This window comes from Pelophylax lessonae, assembly GCF_965119305.1.
Source record: "Pelophylax lessonae genome assembly, chromosome: 1".
NCBI classification, from domain to species: Eukaryota; Metazoa; Chordata; class Amphibia; order Anura; family Ranidae; genus Pelophylax; species Pelophylax lessonae.
The window spans coordinates 540,724,748-540,739,241 of record NC_138768.1 but is presented as its reverse complement, the minus strand read 5'-3'; the positions used below and the strand labels follow the sequence as shown (position 1 = coordinate 540,739,241).

At 45.2% G+C, this 14,494-nt stretch overlaps 1 protein-coding gene across 2 annotated transcripts in view; it reads right to left on the bottom strand.

The window, feature by feature from the left end:
- The window catches only part of SLC20A2 (solute carrier family 20 member 2), a 102,875-nt gene that overhangs the window by 29,414 nt on the left and 58,967 nt on the right, over positions 1-14,494 (bottom strand). For both annotated transcript variants that reach the window (XM_082275110.1, XM_082275111.1), the window contains exon 5: positions 8,280-8,399. In XM_082275110.1, coding sequence (XP_082131236.1) covers positions 8,280-8,399 — 120 coding nt within the window. The remainder of the gene's footprint in view (positions 1-8,279; positions 8,400-14,494) is intronic.

Here is a 14,494-nt window from a genome sequence, read left to right as displayed (position 1 = left end):
CAGTCTTGGCAGAAGTTTGAGAGGGGAAAGGCATAAATCAGATGATACTGATGCCAAGGGGTCACTAATGCGTCTGCAGTGTCGGCCAGAGGATCCTGAGACCATGCCACAAACCTCTGTACCTTCCATGGAACGTTTACATCAGAGAGGGCTGGAACGATCGTTCTGCTCACCTTAGAATGCCAGCTACTTCCCGACCTGCCAGGATACTTGTGCCCCCATGGGGATTGACATAGGCCATGGCCGTGGCACTGTCCAATTGAATTCGTACCGGACACCCCTGAAGACGTATTGTCCAATGATCCAGACAGTCTGATCACTCGGAGTTCCAGTACATTGATCGGCAGTCTAAACTCTTTCCAAGTCCAGACCTCCTAAGCACAAGCTGTGCCGAGGACGCCTTCCCACCCGGATGGGCTTGCATCCATGGTGACGACCGCCAAATACAGGGGGAGAAGGAAGCAACACTCTGGCTAAGGCCGAATCCCAGAGAAATCTCAAAGGTGTCCATCAAAGCAGTAGGAGATTCTTTTTGCAGAAGATCGTTGAGGTACCCCAGTACTGCGATCCCCCACTGACGCAACAATGCTAGCAACAGAAAAAACACTTTATGAAGACCCGAGGAGTGGAGGTAAGACCAAAAGGTAAACACCACAAACGGATAATGCTCCTCGACCACAGCAAAGCGGATGAAGCGCTGGTGAGCGGCACATATTGGAATGTGAAGGTAGGCATCCTTGATGTTGATAGAAGCAAGAAAATCCCCCAAATGTAGGAAAGTCACTACCATGCGAATGGACTCCATTCGGAACTTCTGTACCCGCACAAAGCAGTTTAGCGCCTTGTGGTCCAGAGTTGGACATACCTTGCCCTATTTCCAGGGAACTTTAAACAGGTCTGAGTAAAACCCCTGAAAACATTCCCAAGCCGGAACCGGGACAATCATCCCATGAAGTAACAAATCTTGCACTACCCAAAGTGACCCCGTAAGCAACCTGGGACAAGTGCAGGTTGAAAAGGGAAGAACCTCTCCGGAGGAAAAGACCAAAACTCGATCTTGTACCCAGACCAAATGACTTTGTGGACCCACTTGACCTGTATCAGAGAGGTCCACGGATCCAGAAATCAGTGAAGACGCCCCCCCCCCACCCCAGATATGGGTGAGGGCGTCCCTTCATGCAGAGGAAGCCTTGTCCACAGGTCTGGAAGAGCCCCTCATGGCTTGACAGACCATGTCCTCTTGGACATCCCTTGGAGGGACGAAAAAAGCAGAGAAGAATGGCCCACGTCTACGACGAGGCTCCTTGCCCTCAGTAGCCTGCAGAAGAAGAGTACTATTCCCCCCTGTGAGACCTTTAAAGATGTCATCCAAGGAATCTCCAAACAGGCGATCCCCCACAAAGGGGAGATCAGATAAGGCCCTCTTAGAAGTCTGGTCTGCAGACCAGCATGGTCAGCCAGATAAGACGCCGGAGGACCACTGCTGATACAGACAGCCTAAAATCAAAGAAGCCGCATCCAAAGAGGCATCACAGATAAACTGTAGACCCTGAATCAACTGATACGCCAGCTGCGCAAAGGCAGGGGGAAGCAGTTTCCCCTCCAGGTCCTGGCGTAAAAGTTTATCCCACTCGTCAGTGTTTGCGACACCAGGGCAATAGTAAATACCGGCCTAAGCCACACCAGCCATAGTGAAACAGAGGGCCAGAGCCTCCTTTCTCCTATCAATCAGATCTTTAAAGGCCAAGGACTCCTCAAACGGAATTAAGGAAGCTTTATTTAATCTGGAAACCGGCGAGTCCACTACAGGTGGTACTGTCTACTTTTGAAGCAGGGAATCCTTATAAGGATACCGCATAGCAAAAGGCTTCGGGGGCCACAAAAGTGCGTTATGTGACAATGTTGTCAAAGTAAGAGGGAAAAGGGGAACACAGTGGAGGACCTGTGGTGCCAAAAGGGACCAGCGCCTCCGACGCACCGTCTCCGCCATGTTTAAAATTTCACGCTCTGACAAAATCAGTGCATTCACCAGCGCCTTTTCATGCACGGTTAGAAGAGCAGAGGTTTGAAACCTACTCACTGTCTGAGGACTCAGGGTACGTGGATGCAGACCAAGTGGGGTGACTCGCATCCTGCGGCGGCCGACACAGATTCAGGATCTGATGGACAGATGAGGCAGGGGAGGGCGGTGGATGCTATATACTAAGGTCACCCGGAAAAACAATCAGGGGAGGGCTGCCGACTGAGATCCCGCAAGGGGGACGCCGACCCAGGGTAACTATGTAACTATGCAGACACGCAGGCAGGGTATCCTGATAGTCCCACAGCGCTAAAAAGGGGTGGGTACCCTCCACAATAATGGAGGCATGGTTGCCATCAAAACTCACCGCCCCCACAGCACCACCCCTACCAGGCAGCGGATTCAATTTGTGTGAAGTTCTAGCCGCAAGAGCACTCATCCTAGCCAGGCTCACTGGGGCCGCCCCCAAGCAGAGGCCGACTCAACCGCATGGCTAGTAGGCCGCAAACCATGGCCTAAATTTTTGTGGATGTCAAGCCAATCACCCAGGGGCAGCAAAGGGGAGGGCAGATGCCCAAACGGAGGGTAGTGGCTTCAGCCACCCTCACTGGGGTCACCCCATGTAGCTCCCGACCAGTAGGCAGCAAAGCTGCGGCCTAAATTTTGGGCAGGATCCGGCCGCGTGAGGCGTGGATGCCAAACCATCTGCTCCCCCAACCCAGCAACTGCAGCAGGGAGCCCAAAAGACATCCTTGCCCTAGAAGTCACCAACCCCCAGGGTAGCAGGGGAACCCTGCTCAACCCCCATTGTGCACCAGTAAAAATCCGGTCAGCAGCAACTCCAACAAGCCCCCCTTAAGAGCATGTGGCAAAAGCCAGCTCATAACCTCACCCAGGGAGGGGGGACCTGAGGACCCACAGTGACCACAGAATTTTTAGAGGGCGGGGGAGACTCTGGGGTCCCACCATCCCAGGGAGGGGCCCCCGTCCACCCCAAAAACCCTCCAGGGGTAGAGGGGGGGGGGGTAGCTACTTACCATACCAGGAACAGGGTGGACACCGCTCCTGGCAGACCACCGCTTCTTCGGGATGTGGGTAGGTGTCGACCAGGAGGAGGGCTGAGACTCAGGCCGAGGCTAAGTTGTATGCACCCTCGCGAGATGTTTAATTCGCAGGCCAGCCCCCATCCAGTGGGGCTATGTCGCGGCCGACCTAGCGCAGAGCTGGCTAGCCCCCGTCCAGTGGGGCTATGTCGCGGCCAACCTAGCGCAGAGCTGACCAGACTGGGAGGACCATCTGGATCTAGATTATCCAGTCCATTTCCCAGTTCGGAAGTTGATAGTAGATTCTCTCAGGAACGAAAATAACAAAGACAGAAAAAAATCCATTTAAAAGGAAATAAATTGCCAGGACCAAAGATCTCAGCAAGGAACTAGGTCCTTACTCTTGACTAGGCAGAAAAAAACGAGTGCCTATAGCCGAGTGTGGATGTATACCCCTTGGGACTGCCCATAGACGTAGTCAAGCTTTTTCTTGCCTAGTGTCCTACTCCTGTAGGGGGTAGTATAACCCAATGGTTAAGCAGAATTAGGAGCTGTATCTGTCAATGAACGAAAGAGAAAAAGGATTTCTACAGTGCCTTGAAAAAGTATTCATGCCCCTTGAAGTTTTCCACATTTTGTCATGTTACAACCAAAAACGTAAATTAATTTTACTTGAATATCATGGGATAGACCAACACAAAGTGGCACATAATTGTGAAGTGGAAGGAAAATGATTAATGGTTTTCAACATTTTTTACAAATAAATATCTGAAAAGTGTGCATTTGCATTCAGCCCCCACGTCAATACTTTGTAGAACCACCTTTCCTGCAATTACAATGTATTTGCAAAATAGCTCAAGCTCTGTCAGACTGGATGGAGAGCATCTGCAAACAGCAATTTATAAGTCTTGCCACTGACTCTCAATTGGAAATAGGTCTGGACTTTGACTGGGCCATTTTAACCCATTAATATGCTTTGATCTAAACCATTCCACTGTAGCTCTGGCTGTATGTTTAGGGTCATTGTCCTGCTGGAAGGTGAACCTCCGCCCCAGTCCCAATTCTTTTGCAGACTAAGAACCGGTTTTCTTCTTAGATTGCCCTATATTTGGCTTCATCCACCTTCCAATCAACTCTGACCTGCTTTCCTGTCCCTGCTGAAGAAAAGCATCCCCACAACAGGATGCTGCCACCACCAGGTTTCACGATGGGGATGGCGTGTTCATGGTGATGTGCAGTGTTAGTTTTCTGCCACACATAGTGTTTTGCTTTTAGGCCAAAAAGTTCAACTTTGGTCTCATCTGACCAGAGCGCCTTCTTCCACGTTTGCGGTGTCCCCCACATGGCTTTTCGCAAACTGGACTTTTTATGGCTTTCTTTTAACAATGGCTTTCTTTTTGCCACTCTTTCATAAAGGCAAGATTTGTGGAGTGCACGATTAATAGTTGTCCTGTGGACAGATTCTCCCACCTGAGCTGTGGATCTCTGCAGCTCCTTCAGAGTCACCATGCGCCTCTTTGCTGCTTCTCTTATTAATGCGCTCCTAGCCCAGCCTGTAAGTTTAGGTGGACGGCCTTGTCTCGGTAGGTTTGCAGTTGTGCCAACTCTCAATTTTTTAGATGGATTCAACAGTGCTCCCCGAGAGGTTAAAAGCTTGGGATAATAATATATATATATAAATAAATAACCTAACCCTGCTGAAAACGTCTCCACAAACTTATCCCTGACCTGTCTGGTGTGTTCCTTGGTCTTCATGAAGGTTCTCTAACAAACCTCTGAGGGCTTCACAAAACAGCCTATACTAGGTTAAAATTACACACAGGTGGACACTATTTACTACATAGGTGACTTCTGAAGGCAGATGGTTCCACTAGATTTTAGTTGGGGGTATCAGAGTAAAGGGGGCTGAATACAAATGCACACCACACTTTTCAGATATTTGGAAAAATAATTGAAATCCATTAATCATTTTCCTTCCACTTCACAATTATGTGCCATTTTGTGCTGGTCTATCACATAAAATCCCAAAAAATACATTTACAATTTTGGCTGTAATATGACAAAATGTGGAAATTTTAAAAGGGGTATGAATACTTTTTCAAGGCACTGTACATGCAATAATAATATATTTCTTGCTTTTAGCCAGGCAGCACTCATATTTAGAAACTCAACTATACTTTATCATCTGGGTTTGTACAGCCAGTCAGAGACTGGGATGCAGGATGGAATGGAGGGTCTTTGAGATAGCAACTCATGAATAAAGGGGAACCGGCCAAAGGTCGTCTGCTAGAAGTCAGAGTATGTACCAGGTTCTTCTGGTCCAAATTAGAATACACGTTTCCCCCTATTGCTCTTGAAAGAAAAGACAAACTCACCTGAACCAAAACTAAGGGATTATAATGGCATTCTAGGCTAGAGCTAGAGGATCCCTGATTCTGGCATCAGAGGAAGGTAGTTGTTGAATCTGGAGGCTAGGATATCCACATCCAGAATGTCCCCTTTTTTGGTATTACAGATTGAAGATATCTGGATGAAGGGCCCATTTTCCTTAATCAAGGCAACGGTGGCGGAGATAATCTGCTTTCCAGTTGCCCACTCCTAGGATGTGCAGTGCAAAGAGAAAAGTGGTGAGGTGTTAAAGCTTTGAACTTTCTGTACCCCTTTGAACCCACCTACTGCACCCACAGGTCTGGGACCCAGAGAGATGCAAACTCTTAAGAGTGAGGTCGTCCCTTCATTATGAAGAGGAGACTTTGAGGAAGGCTTGGTGGCCCAAGGTCCTCTGTGTTTAGAGGAGCTAGGGGATCAGAATGAGGAAGGTTTTGGGACTTTTGAACGTCTTCCTCAGAAAGGCGTATGGGTGAGGTGCCTTCTGCAGGCAGCTTCAGTTGTTGAAACTTTTAGCCATATGATTCTGTGCTTGTGAATGAAGATTAGAGCCATTCTGGAAATTTGTCTCTTGACATGATTAGGGCATCTAAACAGAAAAGCATAGCAGAAGGCAACTGCTGTAATTCTTGCTTAGCAGCACGATCCTTAAATACTGGATCATATTGGTTAATTATCCTAATCCAGTTACCTGCAGTTTGACATACTGAAATTGCAGCAAGAGCTGGTTGTAGGACTGGGCTGCTTGTTGCGTGCCTGAAATAGAGCTAGAATCAGATAATGGGACTGGTGGTAGAGCTGTTCCTTGTTCCAGTGCAACGGAAGCATCATCATTCTGAGGTTGATTGTCACGCGGGCCTTTGGCAGAGCGAATGCTTGTCTGCAATTTTGCATTTATTGTCTTTCACCTGGTCCCCACCATAGCTACAAGCGAGGGTATTCTCCTGTGGGTGCAGAGTAAAGGGTAACCGAGGGGAAGACCCATCCTGTAACGAAAAGATGGGAGGAAGTGCCTGTGTACCTTATAAGGGCTCCAGGTGGAACTGGCATAAGAGTGTGTGGCCAGTGGTGTGATGCAACACTTGGCCATCTACTTGAGACTGAGCTCCAAGTGGTTGAATCTTAACATAAGTTTGAAAAGTTTATACTGCAAGGTGCATACATCTAATATATAGGCCCATTTTTACAGTAACGGTCACAAATACAGTGACCCGGCCTTACCTGTTCATGACAGTGGACTGTAAATAAAGTCCAGGCTTCGCATGTCACAATAGGCATACCCCCGATAGGATATTCAGGGACTGGGTTTAATTGCAATGAACCACGGCCCTGGACTTGTATAGCACCCTGTGCTCAGCTCAATATGTTGCACAAAGTGTCAAGGTGGGCACCTATGCAGGAGCCAGTGCCTGAAGCAACCAAACAGGCCATCTCCACAGCGTATAGGACTCAAGATTTTACCAAAGTTGTGCCATTATAGATTCACTGCTTCTATGCTGGCATTAGAAGAAAGTGAGGGCTTCAATTAAGAATTTGAAGAAAAATAATTAAACTAGTTGTGCTAAAGGAGATTTTCTACATGGAGAAAAGGTTCATCACCTTTATATACTAGCACAAAACGGAGGACTCAAAGAGTGGGGTGGGTCTTTTAAAGAGGCGCCCTCTAAAGCTTTGCCAGTGTCCAATCACCTGAAGGTACATGCCTATAACCATAGATAGATAGATAGAGATAGTAGGCTTTAAAATATCACATTACTGTACAATACAGTAAATTACAAATGCCTATGAAAAATGTAACTATAAAAAAGCTATTCTACCATAAGCTACTGCTAACTACCTTTACAGTATTCATTGCTTCTATATTAGTGTGGAATTAGTGGGAACCACATAGTGGGTTGATTTACAAAAAGGTGAAGCTCTGCTAGCTTACATCATCCAAAAAGGTTTTTTAAATTGTCTTTGCAGGTGATTGGGTATTCTTTGCAAAGTGAAGTTTCACCACATTTACTGAGCTTTGGGTAAAATGTCCTTAGAGAGTGCAACTTCTCTTGCAAAGTGAACAGTGTACTGTATTTATCTTTAACCAAACATGAGCTCATAGTTTTCCTGATTCTTCCAGCACACATGGGCCTCTAGCACACGGCAGCTTGAAAAAGCTCAGTACAGCATTATTTTTAGCCTCTAGCACACGGCAGCTTGAATAAGCTCAGTACAGCATTTTTTTTTTACTAAACTAAATTGCAGTATACTATTTTTAATGGGCCTGTGCACACAGGAGCGTAAACAAGCGTCAAGTATTCCTCAGTAAAGAAAGAAAATTAGAAAATCTGCGTTACCAGTCAGTATTTTGCGTTGGTGTGCTTATGTGCACAAATCCGTGCATATGAACATAAATATAAATTAATTTTCCCTAGAAAGGTATTGTGCGTGCATATTCATGAAAGCGCATATACATGCAAATACGCACATAACAATAAATGCGAATTAGCGCAAAACAAACACCTAAAATTCCAAAAAAGCAGAAGCTCAAGAATTAGTAGCACGTGTAAGAGGCCTAATAATTGTGATGATACTAGGATTTCATAAGAAGGTGCTTTTCCACCTAAAATGTTACTGACAGTTGAATTTGATATTATGTAGTTGGTTTGTTATTTTAGGGTCACATAGTATTTGAGAGTTAAATGTACTAAAACTAACCTGGAACTGGAGTAGGCACGTAAGAATTCAAGGAATCTAGGGATAGGCAGTTCATAGCAGGAATAATATTTTTGCTTTTTCATAAAAACATGATCATATTAAAATAAAATAAAAAAAAAAGCAAAGCATACTTGCTATTTTCTTTCTCAGCCATGGACAAACAAAAAACCAGACTACTAAAGCAAATAAGATGGCAACGCCTACGGATATCAGAGCGGTGGCCCACACTGGAAAGGTGTGCATTCCAAGTACTGCAAAAAGAGAAAAAAAAAAAATTTGATTTTACAACTCTGTGTACAAAAACAAAGCTTGTCATATGCACATATATTTCAACACTCATAACTGATTAAGGCCCTGAAATCAGAAGAACTACAGTTCTATCCAATGTATGCAATCAAATGCACCACACCACCTACTATGTGAGCAATAAATGATACAACAAATTAGGGTTTAAACATAAAGCAATGCTTTAAAATCAGGAACTTTTTTCAGCCAAAACGTGGCATGATTGAGTTCTGTCACCCCTGGCACTGGCCTTGAGCCCACCACTATCTACTGTTACTTGGAAACACAGCAGCACAGCTGACAGAGCAGCTTAGCTCTACCAATAGCTCCCACACAACCCTCCCTGCCCCCCTCAGGGCTGGGGCACCGGTGAAAGACTGGTACAGAGGTGAGCACTTTTAAAAGAGGGATGTGGGGTTGCAGAGGTGAGCGCGCTGTTGAAACATGGGTATTTGGGGGAGGGTGGGGGCGGGTTTAGTGTAGAGGTGAGCCTAGGTACAAAAATGGGTAGAGGGTGTGGGGATGACCAGTGACCAGAGGTGAGCACCAGTGAAAATGGAGTAAAGCAGGGATGCAAAGGTGAACATTGGTACTTTGATATTTATTTCACTCAAAAGGAAACGTTTGTTGTGGATGGTGCAGTGGTGAGCTGTGAACGGGGGGTTGGGTGCAGAGGTGAGCTTTGGCCAGGTGGAGGCTACAGGCTTCACTCCTGTACCGTTTTTTAGAGCAGACAGACGGCTTTCTCGTAAAAACAACCGATGCGGCTAAGCACATTATTCTTACAAGCAGCAGGAGGGGATGTGCGATTTTTTTTTTCTGCGCTATAAAACAAAAAAAGAGCGACATTTTTGAAAAAAAAAAAAAATAAAAAAATTTTCACATTCTGCTATATAGCAATCCAAAAAAAAAAAAAATTGAAATTTAACATTTTAGGCCAATTTGTTTTCTGCTACATATTTTTGGTAGAAAAAAAAAAGAAAAAGAAAAAAAATCCCAATAAGCGTATTTTGATTGGTTTGCGCAAAAGTTATCGCGTTTACTAACTACGGGAAAGATTTATGTCATTTTTATTGTTTTTTTTTTTACTAGTAATGGCGGCGATCTGCGAGGACTGAGACGTTGCGGCGGACAGATTGGACCCCTCGCATTACTACAGTAATCAGTGCTAAAAATATGCACTGTTACTGTAATAATGACACTGGCAGTGAAGGGGTTAACCCTATAGTAGAGCCCTGCGTGGGCCTGTTTTCTTAAACCCGCACCCGCTGAATGTAGGACCAGGACCGCCCACATCCGCAACCTATGTGTCTCACACCCGCCATGTTTTGTCCAATCCCGCACGCACCCACAATGTTTGTATCCACTCCCGCAAATTTTATCTCAGTGCTGGCCCTTATCTGCAGTCAAAGCACTTATGTTATAATGCTGTATAATGATGCTAAAAAGAGGTCTTAGAGTTAGAGGCTCATCATGCTCTCCCTGCACTTATGGTTCCTTCTCCTTCCCCAGCCAATAACCACATCATAAAACGTTGCCTAGTACAGTGCCAGACCAAACCATTATACACATGCTCTCCCCGCAGCTATGGTTCCTTCCTTCCCCAGCCAATAACCTCATACAACGCCTGATACAGTGCCACCAGACCAAACCATTACACAGAAAAAGGAGAGGGGCAAAGAAGAAAACTCTTCCCAGACCTCGCTCCGCCAGCTCTCATTACTCTTCTCGGGGTATGGTACACTGACAGTCGTGTACCATACCCCGAGAAGAGTAACGAGAGATGGCGGAGCGATGTCAGGGCAAACTTTGCCCCCTTTTCCTGTGTAATGGTTTGGTCTGGCACTGTATCAGCGTTGGTTATTGGCTGCGCTGGGGAAGGAAGGAACCATAGCTGCGGGGAGAGCATGCACAAGTACAGTGAGTCCTTACATCATAGAGTTCCCCGCGGGTCTCCCGCAAAAGTTCCTGACCGCCCGCAGCAATGGGAAAACCGCCCGCACCCGCGAGATTTGCAGCGGGTCCCGCAGGAGCCCGCACCCAATGCAGCCCTCTACCCTATAGGTGATCAATGGGTTAAATGTGAGCCTAGGGGAGGGATTCTAACTGTGGGGGGGCATGGCTAGTGGAATGACTATAGAGACATGTGATCCTATATAGAAGGACTCCTAGTGATTTTGGCGTCGGGAGGCATGCTTCCGCTGTGTTTAGACACAGCGGGAGTCGTGCCGGAGGAGAAGAGGCGGCGATTGCTCGATCATCGGGGAAACTGAGAAGACCCGCCTGCTTATGTAAACAAAGCAGGAGGATCTTCTCAGTGACAGACAGGAGGAGATCACAGCATTCAGCATAGCTGAACTTGCGATCTCTGTCTCTGTCACAGAACCCCCCCTTCCCACACATGTCAGTAAGCATGAGGCATACATTCAAACCCATTGATCACCCATAGGGTTACCCATTCCCTGTCAGTGTCATTACTACAGTAACAGTGTATATTTTTAGCACTGATTACTGTAGTAATGTCACTGGTCCCCCCAAAAGTGTCAAAAATGTCAGTTAGGGGTCCGATCTGCCGCAGTCCTGTATAAAAAAAAAAAATAAAATAAAAAAAAAAAAAAAAAAAAAAAAAAAAAAAAAAAATCGCAGATCGCGATTACTTTTGCACAAACCAATCAAAAGATGCTTATTGCGAATTTTTTTTTACCAAAAATATGTAGCAGAAAACAAGTTGGCTTAAAAATGTTAAAAAAATTTAGATTTTTTTTTTTTTTTGGGAATGTTATATAGCAGAATGTGAAAAGTATTCTTTTTTTTTTTTTTTCAAAAGTGTCGGTCTTTTTTTGTTTATAGTGCAAAAATTAAATCGCACAGGTGATCAAATACTGTACCACCAAATGAAAGCTCCATTTGTGGGGAACAAAAGGACGTACATTTTTGTTTGAGTACAGCGTCGCATGACAGCGTAATTGTCCGTTAAATTAGCGCAGTGTCGAATTGCAAAATAGGGCCTGGTTAAGAAGGGGGTAAAAACTTCCAGGGCTGAAGTGGTTAAAGTGCATACATTGCAAGGATTTTAATGAAAAACAGTCCTAATCAGTTTCAGTTCTTACAAATAAGCTGTATGTTCCGCTATGTACAGATTCCTGGATAGGAGTGTCTGTGTTCAATATAATCAGCTGATGCACTTGCAGTGGTCTAAAGAGGAAAGTTGCAGTGTTTGCATCCCTTTAGAAGTAATTAACCTTTAGGGAGTATCTTCTCAAAAATATAGTTACTATTGCAAAGGATGCCTAAAATGTTACTTGTATCTTATTAGGAGAAGCAGACTTCTAGGAGAATCAGTGAGCCTATTACACAAGCAGGAAAGGACATTTCTGGGGAAGTTCCGGACACAAACTGTATAGTCTGCAGGTAGCAATATTACATTGGTTATTACTAGTGTTGAGCGAACACGGACTGTATTATTCGTGTTCGTACCGAATAATTGGATTTTTTGTACCCGAACACGGACATGGACACTTTACTGTATGTTCGGGTAAAAATCCGTGTTCGGTCGTTTTATTTCCGGGTTTTGCATGCTTTGGCGCTCTTTTCATGGCGGGCTTTCAACAGCCAATCAACAATCGTTTAACTGGTGTGCCTTAAGCCATCCCAGCCATGCCTGCAAATGTCTCAGTAGCTGTGATTGGCCGTCTGAAGCATGTGACCAAGTCTTTATAAGTTCGAGGCAGCCGCAGCGGCGTCATTATGCTGCTTAGATTCAGGGACAGAGCACACATCAACGTGCTGGCTGCTGATTAGGGAAAGATAGGCAGGAAAAAACCATTTGTGTCCGGATAGAATTGAGGGACAGGTCGGAGTGTTTAGGCAGGGCGAGTTGTAGGCATTTTAGGGATAGAGTCTGCTGAATTATATAGGGTCAGTGTCTTCTACAAACTACAATCGATATTGCTGTGTGGGGGGTGGGGTCTGCACTCAATCCTGATCTACGATCTCTTCTCAATCCTGTTAGGGACAGAGTCTGCTGAATTTTAGGGAAACTGTGTTCTACAAACTACAATCGATATTGCTGTGTGGTGTGGGATTGGAGATAGGCAGGTGTCAGTGATCCACATCCATTTTTCTGTGTGTGAGCTGCAGTGAACACAATCTTTTTGGGCTGCAGTGAACACAATCTTTTTGGGCTGCAGTGAACACAATCTTTTTGGGCTGCAGTGAACACAATCTTTTTGGGCTGCAGTGAACACAATCTTTTTGGGCTGCAGTGAACACAATCTTTTTGGGGTGCAGTGAACAAAATCTTTTTGGGGTGCAGTGAACACAATCCTTTTTGGTGTGCAGTGAACACAATCTTTGTGGGGTGCAGTGAACAAAATCCTTTGTGGGGTGCAGTGAACACAATCTTTTTGGGGTGCAGTGAACAAAATCCTTTTTGGGGTGCAGTGAACAACATCCTTTTTGGGGTGCAGTGAACAATCTTTTTGGGGTGCAGTGAACAAAATCCTTTGTGGGGTGCAGTGAACACAATCTTTTTGGGGTGCAGTGAACACAATCTTTTTGGGGTGGAGTGAACAACATCCTTTTTGGGGTGCAGTGAACAAAATCCTTTTTGGGGTGCAGTGAACAAAATCATTTTTGGGGTGCAGTGAACACAATCTTTTTGGGGTGCAGTGAACACAATCTTTGTGGGGTGCAGTGAACACAATCTTTTTGGGGTGGAGTGAACAACATCCTTTTTGGGGTGCAGTGAACAACATCCTTTTTGGGGTGCAGTGAACACAATCTTTTTGGGGTGCAGTGAACACAATCTTTGTGGGGTACAGTGAACAGAATCTTTGTGGGGTGCAGTGAACACAATCTTTGGGGGGTACAGTGAACACAATCTTTGTGAGGTGCAGTGAACACAATCTTTGTGGGGTGCAGTGAACACAATCATTGTGGGGTGCAGTGAACTCAATCTTTGTGGGGTACAGTGAACACAATCTCATACTGAAGGTTTGAGGGTGCTGCCTGTTCCATACTCCCCCTACTCCTAGCCTTTTAGGGGTACAAACAATAGTAATTGGGGCCTAGTGTGGTTGTGTACGTGTGATATACATACACTTTTTTGGGATCATATTTTCTATTCCGCTATTTAATCAAAAACCTTTGGGGATCAGTTAAATTGGGGGATAGTCTGTGTTGGTACGTGTGAGAGAGATCCACCTTTCCAAGTTGTTGGGGTTCATCTCATACTTCTGAAGGTTTGAGGGTGCTGCCTGTTCCATACTCCCCCTACTCCTAGCCTTTTAGGGGTACAAACAATAGTAATTGGGGCCTAGTGTGGTTGTGTACGTGTGATATACATACACTTTTTTGGGATCATATTTTCTATTCCGCTATTTAATCAAAAACCTTTGGGGATCAGTTAAATTGGGGGATAGTCTGTGTTGGTACGTGTGAGAGAGATCCACCTTTCCAAGTTGTTGGGGTTCATCTCATACTTCTGAAGGTTTGAGGGTGCTGCCTGTTACATACTCCCCCTACTCCTAGCCTTTTAGGGGTACAAACAATAGTAATTGGGGCCTAGTGTGGTTGTGTACGTGTGATATACATACACTTTTTTGGGATCATATTTTCTATTCCGCTATTTAATCAAAAACCTTTGGGGATCAGTTAAATTGGGGGATAGTCTGTGTTGGTACGTGTGAGAGAGATCCACCTTTCCAAGTTGTTGGGGTTCATCTCATACTTCTGAAGGTTTGAGGGTGCTGCCTGTTCCATACTCCCCCTACTCCTAGCCTTTTAGGGGTACAAACAATAGTAATTGGGGCCTAGTGTGGTTGTGTACGTGTGATATACATACACTTTTTTGGGATCATATTTTCTATTCCGCTATTTAATCAAAAACCTCTGGGGATCAGTTAAATTGGGGGATAGTCTGTGTTGGTACGTGTGAGAGAGATCCACCTTTCCAAGTTGTTGGGGTTCATCTCATACTTCTGAAGGTTTGAGGGTGCTGCCTGTTCCATACTCCCCCTACTCCTAGCCTTTTAGGGGTACAAACAATAGTAATTGGGGC